Source organism: Gallus gallus, chromosome 23, assembly GCF_016699485.2.
Source record: "Gallus gallus isolate bGalGal1 chromosome 23, bGalGal1.mat.broiler.GRCg7b, whole genome shotgun sequence".
Lineage (NCBI taxonomy): Eukaryota > Metazoa > Chordata > Aves > Galliformes > Phasianidae > Gallus > Gallus gallus.
The window spans coordinates 6,072,761-6,090,593 of NC_052554.1; the positions used below are offsets into that span (position 1 = coordinate 6,072,761).

The 17,833-nt window shown below is 47.6% G+C and overlaps 2 protein-coding genes across 14 annotated transcripts in view; one reads left to right on the forward strand and one right to left on the reverse strand.

Moving 5' to 3' along the window:
• The window catches only part of GRHL3 (grainyhead like transcription factor 3), a 119,102-nt gene that overhangs the window by 83,417 nt on the left and 17,852 nt on the right, over window positions 1-17,833 (forward strand). For 2 of the 13 annotated variants that reach the window (XM_004947904.5, XM_040651843.2), the window contains exon 1: window positions 13,477-13,568. The exons of the other annotated variants lie outside the window; for them this stretch is intronic. Coding sequence is in view for 1 of the 2 variants with exons in the window: in XM_040651843.2 (XP_040507777.1) it covers window positions 13,552-13,568 (17 nt within the window). In the remaining variant the exon portion in view is untranslated. Of the gene's footprint in view, window positions 1-13,476; window positions 13,569-17,833 lie in introns of those variants that run through there. 13 annotated transcript variants of the gene reach the window in all.
• IFNLR1 (interferon lambda receptor 1) overlaps window positions 1-17,833 on the reverse strand; it is a 70,402-nt gene that overhangs the window by 19,733 nt on the left and 32,836 nt on the right. The window lies entirely within an intron of this gene.

The following is a 17,833-nucleotide window of genomic DNA, read 5'->3' on the forward strand; positions in this document are numbered from 1 at the left end:
GGATGGGATATGCTGCACGAGTCAAAGCATGGTGATTTTGCCTACACCTGTTCTTTCTCTGTGTCTGATCTGTTCCTCTCTTGGTCCTTGGAGAGCATCCCTGTTGATTCTTTAGGATCCCAGGGCTAGATTCACCTCCAACACTCCCTTTATTTTGTTACTATACTACTGCTTGGCTTATATCTTCTATGGTCTTACCAAACCAAGCCAATGGCTAGTCCAGCGCAGTATCTGATTTTACCATCACCTGCTGATGCATGGTATTTCTGTGGATGGAGAAACCTGGCAGAATGCACCCAGCTACCTAAGCATTACTGTATATGGGAAGAAAAAATCTTCTGTTGTCCCTAGAGGACACCAGCACATGCGCTGAACCAGGAGGTTTCATTACCCTTTTTTTTTCTCCTTGGGCTTATACGACTGCCAATGTTATTAGGAGCCATAAAATTTTCCAGTCAACATTTGTCTTAGCAGTCTTCCTGTGGCTGCAAATCCCTCTGCTCTGCTGTGCACTGGACACAGCTTCATCTTTTTAGGAGCCCACTGCACACTGACCCTCATTTTGCTCCCTGCTCTGGGCCAGCTTAGGGCCACAGAGCTCTGAGGACAGACGTACAGGGCACAGAGCCTTCCTGTTGTGACATTGCAGGAGCTGTTTGCTTTGCTCAGCACCACAATGCTGATAGCAGCGTACAGTTTTGGCAATACCTGCTGCAGGCAGGGCAGCCCCACTGGGAGCTCTCTGAATCATCGTTCCATAGCACATGCCAAGGGCATTTGGCTGATTCCTCACCTGTCTCTGTTGCTCTTTCAATGAGCCTTCCACATTCAAAAGCCAGGAATTGCACTGCAGAAATGGTGGGACCTCAAATCATTTTATTTGTTCTCTGGTTCAGTCCTTCGCGAATTGCCTTATGGAGGACCATTTGTCTGGAAATACATTTGCCCACAGATGTGAGCATGGGGATATTAGGATAGCTGATAAGAAAATGCAGCTGTGGGTCTGCCAGCATTTCTGATTTTCAGCCTTTGTTTGCATCCCATGCCGCGGTGGGAAGTTGCAATCTGAAAATATTTTGTTGAGCAGGTATTTTAAGTATCATCCATCAGGAGCTGAGATGTGAAACACTGTACTGAACATCTCAAATTTTCAGAATTTCTAGAACTTCTGCTGGTGTGTTGGTGTGAATATTTTTTATTTCAAAGGAAGGATATTATTGAAAGCAAAATCCTCTGCAGTCATACCAAAGAGCAACTGCTCTGGAAAAGGAACAGATAGGCTATGTTTTTGCAACACAGTATATCCTCTGAGTCAGCACTAATACTCTGTGCAGCAGATATGGCAGACAAGGTTGCAACTGCTCTGCAGCAGAAGTTATTTTATTGGTGAGCAGAGCTGGGTCTTGCTGCAGAGCTGCAATTCACAGGGCTGTAGGTGAGTGCCAGCTGATAACAGTAAGAAGGCAATTAATTACACACCTGCCAGCACATTTGTTACAAATAGCTCCAGAGGTTGATTCGCGGGATGGTTCATCTGATGTTTCCTTCCCCCCCCCCCCCCCCCCCCCTCATCCCCAGTATTAAGGGATTGAGTGCTTGATGGATGGATGGGTGCGCGGATGGAAATGAGGACTGCTTATTCTATAAGAGCCTGCTCCAAAAACACTCTGTTGTTGCTGCTGTAGGTGTAATGTCAGTCATGCAGGAGCATATGAATCATGGTGAATTCAGCCGTTTTAGACCACTGTCACCCTGCAGAAAATCAGGTACTTCCAGGATTTTGGGATGGGCAGGTGATGCCTGCAGCCAGACAGCTCCCATGTCAGGGTTACAGCCTATTTTCTTCTGCTGAATTTTCTCTGGATGCAGCAGTGCAGGGACAGCATTGGGATGTTACACCAGGTAGGTTCGGTGTTGACAGTGCTGCAGTATTTCTTCCCCTGGAACGCTTGCAGCTTTGTTCCTCATTGTTCCCCTTTGCTGTTGGCAGAGGAAAGCAAAGGGATAGGAAGTCCCCCCATCTACCTTTCTCTTGGCTCTTTGTGGGATTAATGATGCTTGGGCTGACCCTCAGAGTGAGTCAGAACCTGCTTTGCTCCCCTCCCCCCCCCCCCCCCAAAAAAAAAAAAAGCAGATGTATTCATTGTCAGGGGTGTGATAGGCTTCATAGGAATGACTATAACCGGTACAAGCACTAAGGTGTACACAGGTGGTGGACCTGGCCTTTATGTCTTCAGCGCTAAAAGCGTGAACAGAAATATCCAGGCACAATGTTTTTACTTTCATCAGCGCACTACAAATGCAAGGGGGCCCCTGTCAGATGGTTTGCAGAGATAACTTGGAACATGTAAATAAATCCATCCCTGTCTCTCCTGAGATCCCAGCTCAGATGTTGCATGCTGTAAACTCCAGCAGTTGTAGCCCTCATTTACATGATCAGATGGGGAAGGGAGGCAGGTTGGTAACAAAGGGTGCAGCTGCCTCCCCACCTACTGTCTCCAAGATCAACAGATTCCTTTACTCCCCGAGGTGCTGGAGTCTTTAATCTAAAGCTCCTTGGAGATGCCCTGTGCAATTAGCACCTATGCTTATTACTCCATCTTGCTCCATTCTTACCCCAAAGCTCTGTAGATAAAAGCGAGGACTTTTAAAACTCAGTCTTTTGTGGCAGTTTCCTTCTTGGTGCAGTAACCCTGCCTTTTTTTTCTCTATGGCTCCACACATCTCCCAGGTTTGTGGCTTTTCTTTTGCAAAGGAAATTCAAAACCTCCTTTATCCTATTGGGATTGTCCATAACTCCATCTTCTACACATCTATTTTGCCATCCTTTATATGATCATCCCAGAGCCCAGCTAGTTATCTCTTTTTCCTCACTGGAGGGTTTATTTGCAAAACTGGAATTCTAAGACTAGATATTTTCAACTGATTTCTTAGAGTCATAGAGTCATTAGGTTGGAAAAGACCTGTAAGATCATCCAGTCCAGCCATTTGCCTACCACCAATATTGCCCACTGACCATGTCCCTAAGTATCACATCCACCCTTTCCTCAAAGACCTCCAGGGATGGTGACCCCACCACCTCCCTGGGGAGCCTGTGCCAATGCATCACCACTCTTTCTGAGAAGAATTTTTTCCTAATATCCAACCAATTTCCATCCATTATTGCTCTAAAGAGAAGCAGAAAGTTAGCAAGAGGAAGATTTTAGGAGCCTTTTTTCCCTTCTCCCAACCAAAATCTGGAAACAGCATAACAGGAGTCTGTAGTGTTTGTTGTTGGTTCTGCTGCTCTCTCATTCTGTAGTCTTGAGTGAGATACTTCACCTTTTATTCCATTTTCTCCTGTTATCAATAGACATAATTAGCTGGGTTTATTTATCTCCTAGGGATGCTGTTAGCTTTAATTGGATGGCGCCAATAGAGTACTTCCAGTATACTACTTTCTATGGCAGAACTAACTTTTATTGTCTGGAACAAAAATATGCTGGAGTAAATCCTGGCTTTTCCCAAGAAAAGCAATGAAGGGATGAGAATTAACTCTGCAGATTCTGAGGAGACTTGCATGACTTTTTGTGAGCCTGCAGATGGTAACTGAGGAAAGGAAGCTTACTGTCAGTTGGTTTAAATTCATTAAATATGTAAGAATGGAGAATTCATATAGATTCTTGTAAAAAAAAAATGCTGAAAGCTACTGATAGCTGGAAATAGGTCAGCACTGAGTGGAAGAAGTCAACAAAGACTCATTCAAACTTTCATGTGAGTTCCTTTGTGACTGTACACCTGGGGGTATTCTAGGGATAGGTCAGCTCCCAAGAGTAATTCTGGCACTGATGAATTTTAAGGAGCTCTGATTTTAATTCATATAGTTTAGTTTCTGTGGTTTACATCAAAAGGCACCAAAATGCTGGGAAAACCTCTGGAGCAGCCACACCTCAGTTTAGAGAAGGGCAGTTCATTCACACCTACCTACTAAAGCACTCTTCCTTTTAAGCTATTTTAATTGTTTTAATAAACAAAACAGTTTTCTTTCTGGAGCATTCTGGTCTTCTAGCTGTTAGTCACTTCAGTGGTGTCCCCATAGACAATGAAACTGCCAATTCCTTGTTTTTCTTTGTCTTACTCCATCTACTGATTTTCATTGAGTTTGGTGGCAGGAAAGAACAGATTTATTGGAGTCCAGATAATTCTGTCACAGCAGAAACATTCACTGCTTTCTGAGCTGCCCAAATTCTATGTCTGCACACATGAATTGGGCAGGTAACCATGAAAATAGGGAACGAGGTGACTGCATGTACAAATGGACATTTTTATGTGTGAATGCAGCTTCTTAAAATTGTAACTTGTTGAGTGTATTTCTTCAATTTATTTAAAAAGCATTCTGTTAATTTCTTCTGCCATTTTTACTTCCTAAAAATTACAGATCATTCTATTAAGTTGATACACTTGCCTCCGTGAAAATTACTATGAGCAAGAGGAGAGCTGGGATTATTGGCTGCATGATGGCTTTCACTAGAGACAAAATCAGCATGCACCGTGCTGGGATAGTTGCCTTTGCTGCATATTTGGGATATTTCTCAGCCTAAGTATAGGAAATACTTGAGCAAAGTCAACAACCATGCATTTCTCTTAGATGCCACCACTATAGCTGTGCTGACAGAGTGAATTCCAGATGGGGCCTGGAGAAGTGATGATTAATTTCCAGCAGCTCTGAAGAGGAAATTATACTTCTTAAAATCAATCTAGGTGAATTTCAGCTCTTGCATAAAAGACACTCTAATTGCATTGGTGAGTTCAGAATGAACTGCAGAGCAGTGTGCAGGAAGTTCACACACCCCTTGTACTATCATTATTGATTGCAAAAGAGCCCCATATGTTTGCTCACTCGGCCAACAACATGTTTGTGTTCCCTCTCTGCCAGCTTGGATGGGGCCCTGGGCAGCCTGACCTGATGGGGAGCATACATCCCATGGAGGAGTGTTGGAACCCGATGGTCTTTAAGGTCCCCTCCGACCTCAACTGTGCCAAAAATCTATGATTGATGCCATGAGCAGTGCTGGCGCATGGTGTTCTGTGCAGCTCCAGTCATGGCAGCATTTGACTGTCTTAACTCTGTGCTTGGGAACATCAGTCACACTTTGTTCTTCCTTTCAGCCTGCCCTACTTTGCACCCATCATTAATCATGTGGTAGTGGATGGGATGGGACGAGGCTGGCAGTTCCTTTGTGGTGATGGTCACACAACTACTCTTGTGCCCAACTCCTCCCATTCCAGATGCAGGGTCAGTAAGACATTTAATTTATTAGCTGTGTGGGGTGATTTATGGGCATCGAATTGACACAAGCAAAATTCACTTAACAGGGAGCCTGTGGAGAAGGAAAGCAGCTAAGGAATGAAGCAGGCAAGTGTTCTGTGGGGCTGTGACTCAGTGGGTTGCAATTCAGCCATGCAGGGGAGTGGAGGGATGGCCGTTCTCTGCCCATCGTAGCCCCATAGGGATGGCAGCTGAGCTGCTGCAGGATGCTCTGCTGGTGCTTCAGTTCAGTCCATAGAGTGCTTTGGGGTGGTGATTTTCCACCAGCCCCTCCTGTATTTTCCTCCCTGTCTCTAAGAAGATAGCAGTACCCTGAGAGGGCTGGGGGCAGTGTAGTTGTGTGTGGTCCCTTTGTCTTATGGGAATTGGGTGAACAGCAGTTGCTTTGTTATGTGCTGAATAGGAAATTTAGTCCCAGATTTGCACTTAATGTGAGGTTGTTTAACCCTTACCGGAGGTCTTTGGAAAAATCATAATAGAACCACTCAGGAGCTAGAACAAAGCAGTGCAAATCCCAGTGAGGCTCTTTGCAAAATTGACAAAGTGCACTATTATTGTGCTGAGGCAGGGTCAGTGAAGGATCTGAGACTGGCAGGGAGAAACTTTCCTCCTGCTGGGCTGATTATTCCTAAAGCAAGTGCTGCTCCCAGCTCCTTACGCAATGGCTACAAGCTTCATGTATTATTCCAGGAGGATGTCAGGCCAGGAGAAACAGAAGTGAATTGGCATGCTGGTCAGGGCAGCTCTTCCTGCAATTTCTTTCTCCAGCCCTTGAAACAAGAACTAGCCTTTAATTGCCATTGAAAATAACTGTGTGTGGCTTGTTTGGGACATGTAGCAGCCTGTGCAAGAGTGGAAGCTCTTCTAGGCGGGACGCAGCCGAGCTGTCCTCCTTCCTAGGGCAGGCAGACACTCTGCATTGCTCCTCGTCAGCAGTCTCTGCTGTCTCACAACTGAAGGGATCTGCACATGTCCAGGGGTTCACGTTTAGGAGAGGTCCAGCCCCTGAGCAAAACATTTCTTCCTAAAATCTAACCTAAATCTCTTCTAGTTCAAAGCCATTCCACCTTTTCTCTGCCTGTCCCCGGTGAGTTCTTCCTCTCTAATTCCAGCCTCTCCGGGATGATTTCCCAGGATGCTGTTGAGAAATCCCTTTCTGTCAAGCAGTCAGCAGGACAGGAAGCTCCAGCTGCTTCTCATCTGGAAAGGCAATCCAAGAGAATGCCAAGCCCAGGGGCAGAACATCAGACCTGGTGCCAGTCTTACTTATTACATATCTGAGTTCTACAGCCTGGTAGACTTTCATCATGTAATTTATTTGCTTCTCAACATCCCTGCAGTTATTAAAAGCATCATACTCAGAATTGCCACCCAAGTTTCTCTAATTAGTACATCTGCCTTTCAGGGCAATTTTGGATTGTTCGTTTTATGACTTGACCTCAGGCAGCACATGGCCAGTATTGGATGTGGGTTCACATCACCCAGGGGAGCTGCCTGGGGTCCTTTGGACAGAGGAGTTCACAGGCAGAGAGGATCTGATATGGCGGGGATGGGCTCTACACAAATGTCAGTGAGAAGTCACGCTCAGGTCAAGGGGGAGATGTCTCCCAACACGATCCTCTGCCCACAGCTTCGTCCACTGCCCCCTGGGGCTCTTTGTAGAGCAGTTGTTTCTTCTGTAGGAGAAAGGAACCATCCACAATCCAAAGCGCAAGGAACAAACCCAACCCTACTGAGACGTGCAAGTGCAAGAACCCACAGGGAGATGCAGGGGCCAGGCGGTGGCCTTGTGATGTGTTTGTTTGACTTTTTATTCAAGAATAGGTAAAATACACTCTACTTCCAAGGCTCCTCTCCCACGAAAGGCTTCCCCTTACAGTGTGGCGTCCCTCATCCAAACACAGTCCTTGTCTTTACCTTTCCACTGAGCTCTGGCTTCTCCCAGGACTGACCCAGATTTTTTTTTTTTTTTCCAGTTCATCCTAAAATGATTTTGTTCTGTGCTGAAAATCTGAGCAGCAAGCACTGATTTAATGGGCAGAGGTTAACCCTAAAGCTACAGTAGGACCTCACAGGAGAAGGACTCACTGTCACGGTTATAAACCCTTCAGGTCCAGATGAAGTTGTAGCTTCCTTTCTGTGCCTTTCTAGGACTCAGCTGCACTTGGGCTTTGGCCACAAGCACAGTTCTGGCTCTAGCACAGACATGGCTTCTGCTGGCACAGTGCAATTTGTTTGATCTTGTTTCAAACTGGGGTAAAAATGCATTGCTATAAGTCACATCTCCACCAGTGGTTTGCGTGGGTGACTAGACACTCCAGGTAGGCAAATTTTTCTAAGAGTTGCATAAAATTACTTGTTGTACAGCCATGGCTACAGATCCCATGAGAGCCCCAGGGGTGGCATCTGTCCAAGGGCAGGACTGCCCCAACAAGCCTCCAGCTGGAGCTGATGCAGAGGTTGTGTGAGACAAAGCTCAGCACACCGATACGCGGTGAGCAGCACTTTGCTCTCCCGCTTCTCATTTCCGTGCCGTAGATGCAAGGTGTGGCAACAGATCCTCCCTGAGTGTCAGTGATGAGTGCCATTCTGCTCAAACCCAGCAGCAGAGGCTTGCAGTGAATCAAGTGCGCTATTCTCAGGAAGCTGACATAAACTTCACGTGTGGGCGCCATACAGTATTTGAGGGGAAAACATGGAAGTGTCAGCTTTGAAGAGAGTCTGGTCACAGACCCTGAAGTAAAACAAGATGGATGGAGCCATCGATGTAGCAAAGCTGAAGCAGCAGTTTGTTTTGTAAGAGGTATGTTCTTCTTGCAGCAGGCATTTTCTACAGGGAAGGAAAATCCCCAAACCCCTAAGGGCCAGCAGCCTGTACGTGCTAACTGCCATCCAAGGCATCACGGTGTGTCCCTTTCAGTCGAGCTGTCTTCTGAACGTATTGTGGGAAAGCTGGCTGCTGACAAAGAGCTGAGATGCAGAAATCATAGAACCACAGAATGGCTGAGGTTGGAGGAGACCTTAAAGACCATCGAGTTCCAAATCCCCACCATGGCCTGGATGCCCCCCAGCAACTTAGTGTGCCCAGGACCCACTCCATGTTCTTGGGCACCTGCAGGGTTTGGGCACCCCCAACCTCTCTGGGCAGCAGTCCCAGGGCCTCACTGCCCTCTGAGTAAAATGTTTCTTCTTAACATCGAAGCTAAAACTCTCCTCTTTTGGTTTATGCCATCCCTCTTTGTCCTGTCACTATTGGATCCCAATGCTGACCAGCCCCAGCATCACCAGCCATGGTCCTGCCAACCACAGGACTGATTTGGGAGGTTATTTTCATGTCTGTCTCTCCATTTGTAAGCCTACTGAGGTTTTGTTCTGGGGCATACTGCAAAAAGCCTGAAGGAGAGAGATTTTTATTTAGAAAAAACTTTAATGTGATCACATGATTACTGGAAGTCAGGGTTTAAAAAGGCAACAAAATGAACTGGTAACAGCACTACGAGTATCAGCAGATTTGTCATGAAATCATCAAAGTTCACAACCTCTCCAAGACATCATGAATTACAGATGTTGCATGTAGGTATGGATTTCTGGCCTGAGCTTTTCTAATTAACTACAGAAAAGAAACTGTCATGTAAAGAGGTCTTTCTAGGCTCTGTAAGCAGACTCATTATGGTCCACTAGGACTGGCTGATATTCATTCACAATATTTCCTTTTTTATTCCCTAGTTAGGAATTCACTGGATGAAATCCATTTCTGTGCCATGCTTAGGCTGCAGCCAGAGCCTGCATCTCTGCAACTGCGTGGCTGTGCAGACAGTGGGGTTCAAACCCTCGGGGCTGCAGCTGGAGGCTGAACCCAAACCCAGTCCCTTCTGCTGGGGTTAACCACTGGCTGATGGGGGTTACTTCTTCTGAGCAGCTTCTGCCAGTGACATTTCCCTGTCTGGGCTCACAAAGGGCTGACTGATGATGGGTGGGGTCAGCTGAGGTATCTGAGACTGGGTCCATCTCTGCTATATCCTCACTGACAGGTGGAAAGTGATTTCCCGAGGGGAGCAGAACCGATCAGACTGTGTCAGTGGGAGGAATTGTTGGGAGCAGTACTTGATGTTTTGTATCTGGTCCATTTCAGAAATTTCCCAAGCACTCCGATCCTTCTAGTCTGAGAAAGTGAAGCTCTTTCCACAGAGAGAAGCTGAGGCTGTGGGCTGTGTTTGTTCCTTTCGGCTGAAGGTGCTGCCCCAAGGACTGTCGGTTGGATCAGTTGTTTGCAACCCAAACTTGTTACTGTGTAAGAACAGGTAGAACTAGATAAAGACAACAGGAATTTTCCTATAGCCCTGTGGGCTACAAGAGGTAATAATAAACAGGCCCGGCTCTGTTAAAAGGATGATTTAGCATTGGGTTGGGCTGCTTAGTGGTACCAGGACCCAGCAGAGCCTGCAGCCCCCCAGGCACTGGCTGAGCATAGCCACTGGGGAGGGTCACTGTGGGGTCCGTCTCTCTTGCTCACTTCAGAGCAAGTTCTCTTTTTCCTTTTCCTTATTATTGCTATGACAGTAGCACAACAGGGTGATTCTTTGTGGCTGCTGTTGTGTTGTGTATGGTGCCCATTCAGCTTTTTGTTCTGCCTCCAAGGAAAGGGCTCTTGAAGGTGGTGGTCTCACTGAGTAGCAGTATCTGCTCTGGGCATCAAAAGTTTCTTAAAACCTGTGTGTTGCAAGTGATGTTTTTGCTGAAAAGCACCTGAAGCAGCCACATCTCCCTTTGCAGAACAACTCGCTTTAACCTGCTTCAGACTGCTTCCACTTACTGCGTATTAATTGCTGAAGTGTGTTAATAACCCTTGGTCGAGCGCAGCTGAAATACCTGGCACATCACAGGGCAGTGAGGAGGGATGTTTGACAGCTCTCGGGGGGTGGGGGAGAAGCCCTGTGTGCTAAGGGACTCCAGTACCTACAGGGAGTTTAGAACAAGAGGGGGGGCAACTTTTAACAGGGCAGATAGCAATAGGGCAAGGAGGGATGGCTTTAAACTAAAGGAGGGGAGATGCAGGTTGGATGTCAGGTGGAAATTCTCTCCCCAGAGGGCTGTGAGGTGTTGGCACTGCTGCCCAGATCTCTGGGTGCCCCATTCCTGGAGGTGTCCGAGGCCATGGACGGGCAGCCTAAGCTGGTGGGGACTGCCAGCCCATAGCAAGGGTGGGACTGGAGGGGATTTGGAGTCACCTCCAACCCAGCCATGCTGTGGTTCTATGACTCTATAAGAGCCCTTGCTTTGAAGTTACTTTCAAGTTACGTGGAAAAGAAGCCAGGCTGGGAACAGGGGGTTTGAAGTGCCAGATTGGTGGCTGAGGGAGAAGCAGGAGCACCAGGGTGGCCCGGTCACAGGACAGCAGTGTCACTGGGGGGTGAGCACTGGGGGCCGGTGAGTGATGTTGTCCTTAGTCACATGCTGATCTACTGCTAACGAAATGCAGCTAATCACAGTTTGCCCCTGGATGTTTAAAGAGGGTTTAACAATCCAAACACAAATGCAACCCTGTTGCCTTAGAGAGGGTGTAGCTGTGAGCAGAATTTGGCCCTGTCTTTTAAACTTTGCAGTTTGTCTTGACTGCTGCATGCTTTATTTTTAGAGCATCATAAAGAGCTTTTGTTCCAAGGTATATTTAACAGGGGAGTGGAAGGGAAGTAGGAGGGTTTTGTGCACAGGGAATGTATCTCTTGGTCTTTTTCTTCTATCCCACCCCCTCACCAGATACTCTTGGAGGGTGGAGTGTAGACCAAAAAAAAAAAAAAAAAAAAAAAAGGGAGAGAGAAAATAATAATTAAAAATACTAAAATCACAGTCAAAAGAATTGTCTGGGTATTTGGGCCCAGAGGCCTCATGGGCACCATGAAACCTGCATTCTCTGAAAAAAGACAGAGGCGCCCTGGAGAAGGGATGGGACAGGGTGAGGGTGGTGGTCCCCACATCCCCTGGGGTGTGCAGAAGAGTCCTGGTCCTCCGGCATTGTTATGGCTTGGAGGATCCTGGCTGTGGGAAGCTAGGATTTATTCAGAAGATACCAGGGATAGCAGAGCCCACCAGTGCTGCTGTAGAGACACATGCAGGGCCATACATGCTGTTGCTAAGGGGCTGTTTTCTGATGTGAGTGGTTTTAGTGAGGCCCTGTAACTCCTGAAGGCTGCGGGGTTCCTTGGTGCTGCAGTAGGCACACACGAATTGTGGAAAGAATAGGGCTATTTGCAAACTTCCCTGGCTATCCCCTATCACAGAGCAGCAGACAGCATCAACTCCACTGTTAAGCCATCAGCAGAGTCTGGACACCAGAACCTTTCCATACAGAGGGGGATTGGACCTATCCATAGTGGTGCTGGGGAACCTTTCTCTAAGGGAAAGCATGTCAGCTTTGTCACATGCATTTCTCCCTCTCTTCAGCTTAGCTTTTTCTTAGGGAGGTCAGAATCCTATGCCCTGCCATTCATCAACATGGTCTGGCTCTGCTAATGTTTTCCCCTCCTTCACTTTTGTTGCTAGAATCTAGTAAGTCTCTAAAGTTCAGAAGGGATTGGAAATGCCCTGAAGGGATGCTGTTTCCCGCTGCACTGCCCAGAGAGGGGACGTTCCCTCTGGCTGGACCCTGGTGAAGGACAAGTTCCCAGCGCTCCCACTCTGGCTACTATGCCCTGGGCAAGGATTCCTTAATTTGGAGGTATAATCAGAGTATTGATCACTTAAGGCCACCACTGCCTAAGATTTGTACTTTTCTTGGCTGGAAAGGGCATGCATGTGCTCTCTTTTTTTGTGTTCTCACACGGTATGGCCCCTGTTATGGCACTGATTCTGATCCCAGCCTTCATTCCACTGATTTTTGAGCATTGCCCTCCTCCCCTGTCCCTAGCTCTGGTAGTACAACTCTCCAGACCTTTGGTTTCACTCCCAGAGGATGGGCTGTGTCTGTGTTCTGGTTCCTGATCCAGGGCTGTGCACAAGAGCCAGCACATGGCCATGCGCCGTGTAGCTGTGTTTAAAGGGTGTTGTACTCAGAGTAATGTGCTGTCTCCACATCTGCCTGTGTGGACATGCACTTTGCCTGCTCGAGTGGGCTGGGAAGGCCACTTGCCACCAGACTGAGAGCTCAGCAGCTCTCTCTCCTCCAGTATCCATCTGCTGGTGCAGGGCACCAAGTCGGGCACATTCAGTGAGATGGAGGGATGGGGGATGAGAAAGAGTGGTGGAAACCTTTCTTTTTCCCTTTGTCTTAAGGCTTGCACCAACTTGTCTCATAAAATCCTCTCCTGTCTTCCAAATCCAGTCAACATGAGTCACCGCTGAGCCCATCCTTTGCCTCTCATTGCAACACGGATGACAGAAACCATCCAACAGGAGTGCTTGAATTCATGATGAGTTTTGTTCTATTGCATAAACCTGCTCACCCTTTGCAGGTGAGTTGCTCCAGAGTCATTGTCCGGGTGGTGTTCCTGCAGAGGAGCGTGGCAGCGCTGCGTGCCATACAAGGGGTTATCCCAAATCCCAGTCCTTACGCACTCCGCATAATGGTAGAGATCCCCTGAGTCAGTGCCCTGATCGCGTGTCGTGGCATCTCACAGTTGGGTTCCTATAAACTGCTGTTTTAAGATAAAAGCACACCAACCTGCATGGACTTCCTGGAGGGAGCAGCTCAGGGAAGGGGAGAAAAGGAAGGAGATGTCTGTAGGTGCAACTACCATTTAGGAACGAGACTAAACGAAGAGGTTTTCTTCTTCCCTGATTTATTCCTGCATATATATGTTTATGCATTTTTTTGTCCGTATATTTATCTATAAAGAAACAGCCGAAGACAAATCAACCCCCAGATCCATAAAAATGACAGCTTCTTGGCATTGCAGTGTGTGGAACATGTCCGCCAAACTGAAACTAATTATCACGGAGATGAATAACTGAACCCACTCCTTTCTTTATCTCCCCGTCTGCCCCCAGGGCTTCTCCCTCCTCCTCCTGCAGCGCCTTGCCGGCACACACAGGGTTACAGCTGCACCTGTCCGGGTGTACCTGTCCCACCGCACCTGTGCCGGCAGCCAATGGGCGCCGACCCGGGGCTGCTGTCAGCAACATGCCTGCCTGCAAAACCTCAACATAAATCAAACACTTTGCAGGCAATGTCTGTGTGCAGCAGGTCCTAGGCGAGAGAAGTCATCGGGGCTTTTACCATTGGCAAGGATTTGGGGACGCGAGGAAAGATGTCCAATGAACTCGAGTAAGTAGAGTGCTTCTGTCATTCCGGTCCCCCTGCGTATGGGGCTGAGCGTCTTTTTGGGGCTGACTGAAGGACTGCGGGTTTCAGGGAGCTCTCAGGGAATCCCCTGCAGCAGCATGCAGGATTGGGATGTCTGCGGGCTGTTCTACTCCCCCTCACCTGCTGCTGCCCCCAGGAGGTCCCACTTCGCACTGGTCTTATTTAGCAGGTTTTTAAACCCCAATCCCGGTTTTTTTTTTCTTTTTTTTTTTTTCCCCCTGGGATAAAATGTGACACATCGGATCTATCAAGGGGAAATCTGTCATCTAACACAATCTGCAGCCATCCTGTGCTTTTCTGTGTGTTGTTTTGTGCCTTTTTTTTTTTTTTTGTAGAAAAAAATGTATAAATTATTTAACAGTTTTTTATGAGTTTCCCTGTTTGTTTTCTTTTTTTACTTTATTTTTTGGGGGGTGGCACAGCGCGTTAAAGTAAACGGCTTCACATTATTCCATCAAATAACTGTAGGTGACTGTACGAACTGTTTTTGATGCCTATTTTTCAAAAACAAGGAAAAGCACTTTTTGTTGATCCCCTGTAACTCTGCATCCTCCACACGTCTGTCTGCGGGTGCTGACGGCTGTGTGTTGCCCCCCTGCGTCCCTCTGTACACCCCCCCATCTCTGTAACAAAGGAGCGTGACATCTGTGTGACGTGACGGGATGTTGGACAGTGATGCTGCTGTCAGTGCAGCCTTCCAGAGCTGCCCAGTTGTGTAGCCCTGTGTGAAAAACATATGTGTAATAAAATATATTGAGAAGTATAGGTATAACAAGATATATTTAAAGTATATACACAGACATGGGCGTATCTGTGTACAGATACGGCACTTCAGAAGGTTGTTTTGAAGGAAAAGCACAGAGGTGTGTGTGTTTACAGACTGACAGAGGCATTGTGACAGCTGATCTCTTCCTAATTAAGAGCCCTGAAAAGGTGCAGAGCTAATTATTGTTTAATGTAAATACTGGGATCCATACACTTGGGGGTCGATTAAGAATCAGCAACAAATTTTCACCTTCTGAAGTCTTCAGGTGACATGCAGTCGATGTGTTGGGGCTTCATGTCAGGCCATGTGGTTAATCCTGAGTGCATGCGCACTGCAGACTGAGATTGATGTATCGGTAATTACGGAGCGGGGCATGATGTGACCAATGAATTACATGGTTGCTTGACTCCTTTTTCTAACGGATTGTTAACCCCTGGGCCTTTCACTTGGGAAGGGGGGGGCTGCGGGGCCAGCATCCCTTTGTCATTCAGCTCTAAGGACTGATAACACGCAAAGGTTGCTGCTATCTGCTCTCAGATAGCACGGTGAAAGGCAGGTGAAAGGCTCCTGTAGGTTGAACCCAGGGACACCTTTGCAGATCTCTGGGAAAATCTCCCTTTAGGGGACCCCAGCCCGCAGCTGGAGAGAGGGTTTCCCAGGGGCAGCTCTGCAGACCGTAGTGAGGAACGGGCTGTTGAGACCACAGTTAAGGTTCAAGAAGGGCAGCAGTGGGTGTCTGTGTGCCTCTCACAAATAAGGCTCTGTAATGCAGCCCTCGCGTGAGGCTGAGCACAGCAGGACCGATAGCAGAATGGATCCCAGGATGGATCCAAGCTGTAGGATGTGCCAGGCAGAGCTGTCAGGTACCTGCCATAGCTGCATGCACTGCTGCTGCCACAAAACCAGCAGGGTGAGCCATCTCCCCCAGCCATGGTCAGGGCTCCTAACCACCTGATCAGGCTGCCCAGGATCCCTCCCACCCTGGAGGTGCCTGAGGCCAAGCTGGATGGTGCCCTGGGCAGCCTGACCTGGTGGGGGCAAGCAGCCCATGGTGGGGAGTGGGAGCTGGATGGGCTTTGGGGTTCCCCGGAACCTCACTGATTCTGTGATTCTATAATCTTCCTCTTTGTGACTTTAATTTCACAGAAAGGTCTGGGAAGACACTAGCGTGACATGAGAGAATGCGATGTTTTGCCTATTCTAAAATATTCTGACTGATAATTTCCATCGTCGCCTGTACTGAACTTGTGTCTAGCGCTGCAGTGCGTGGGCTTGAAGGAGTTAACCAGGAGTTACTCCCAGTTGTGGTTTTGTGGTCGAAACCATGATTGCCAGAAGCAAATTTTTGTCATGCATAAGGTGTGTTATTAAAACTTGAGTTATGCTCCTAGTGAATGAAAAGTTAAAGCCCTTTTATGAAATGCTGGCAGCAAAGCACACAAGGGATAACTGCACTGAAGCAAAGTGTACTTCCATGGGAGATGTGCATTGGATGTGTTATTTTTTTATAAGTTATATAAAGAGGGATTTGCAAATTAAAGATGCAACAACTGCTATGCAATTCAAAACAAAGGAGTAAACTCCCCCCCCCCCCCCCCCCCCCAGATAAACTTGACACTCAAAGCAGAGATAAGTCAACATTTACACTGCGTCTCTGTTTTGGATCACAGTTTCAACTGATCGGTACAGTTATAGTGATGGGAGTTTGCTCCCTCCATTTAAATCTGGCACTGGAGTTGTTCGTTGGTGTAAACTGTTTTGTCGGAGTTGCACTGTACTGCACTGCGCTGTGAGCACTGCGGTGAGCGGAGTTAGCATATGATTGTATTCTGGCTGAAACTCTATTGCCAATACGCAAGTTTCGGAGGCTCAGGAGATGAGGGAGTGTGATGGCACTGATGTTTGTTGTTACCCTCCCGCTGCTGCTGTTCTGGCTGGTAGCTGTGGTTGTGGGTGAAAGCAGCAGGGTGTGAGGCACCTCATCCCAGAGTACTCTTTTGTCCCTGCAGTGTTTATAATCTTTAGCATTCAAAGGCAAAGAGCAGGAGTTGCTTACCGACACACTTGGCTCCTGGTGCCAAGATTTTGTTTCTTTTCGTTGTTTTGTCTTTACCAAGCATCTGAGCTGGGATGCTTGCTCTCGAGAAATGCATTGTTTAACAGGCTTACACCCAGGACAGGATGAATCATACTTGTATCATGGAATCGTGGAATCACAGAATCACCAAGGTTGGAAAAGTTCTCCAAGATTATCCAGTCCAATTGTCCATCTACTACCAATATTTCCCCACTAAACCATGTCCGTCAGTACAGCATCTAAACACTTCTTGAACCCTTCCAGGGATGATGACTCAACCATCTCCCTGGGCAGCCCATTCCAGCTCCTGAGCATCCTTTCAGAAAATAATTTTTTCCTAATATCCAACCTGAATCACTTGTAGGGCAAAAATATTTCTCAAAATGCATCATGGAGTGGGGGAGCTGTGAGGTCCCTCCAACCCACTCACGTGGTTCTGTGGCTCCAGCACTGACCTGGCTGTGTAACTGACAGAGCAGACCTTCCGTGAGATTAACAGCCACCTCTGCTCTTACAGCATTTGTAAATGTGCACTGAGGAGCAAATGGAATGGTGTAAGGAGGAGACAGTCCCATCTCCTAGAGTATGACTGCAGGACTCTCTGGTGGGATGTGATGAGGGAAGAATGGAACTGTGAGGAGAAACAGGCTCTGTTCTGTCAGGAACCTCATAACCCACAAATGTTTACTACGTTAAAAACTGATTACCTGGAGAGCAGTAGCAAAGAAATGAACTCTGTGTGTGTGTTGGTGGAGAGGATGGCTTATGTTCTGAACACACATACACAAGGTGTGTCCTGATCTGTCTGCCATGCAAATATGAGTGGGAAGTGCTTCAGATGTGCCAGTGGACGGCAGATGCTGTCAGGGGCACTGGTTCGGGGCCTGTCATGGTGTTCCTGCATTCACAGAATCATTAGCGTTGGAAAAGACCTCTTCATCCCAGGCAGCATGCATCTGCTTGATGGTTTCCACATGCAGTAAAGTATGGTGCGGGGTCTCTGCTGGGTGCAGGGGTCAGCCTGCCTCATGCACAGCCCAGTTCTTGGGTAGACAACAGAGCTGGAGATGGCTGGCAGTATTTGGGTGCTGTGCTGAGAGCATCAGCGCTCTCTGAGGCTGATCTGGGCCTGAGGAAAACCAGGGAGAGGGGCTGTGTCTTTGTCCCCCTGACAGTGAACATGTGGGCCTGTGGCTGCAGAGGTCTGAGCACTGAGAACAGAGCTCTCCTGGAGCTCTGGCACCCTCAGGACCAACACTGCTATGCACAGCATCTAGGCAGCATTTCTCGCCATCAGTTCAGGTGTTTCTTTCTGGGTTTTTTTTTCTGGTTCTGCCTCTCCTGTGCCTTGTTGTGACAGTGCACTTACAGATAGCTGTGCTC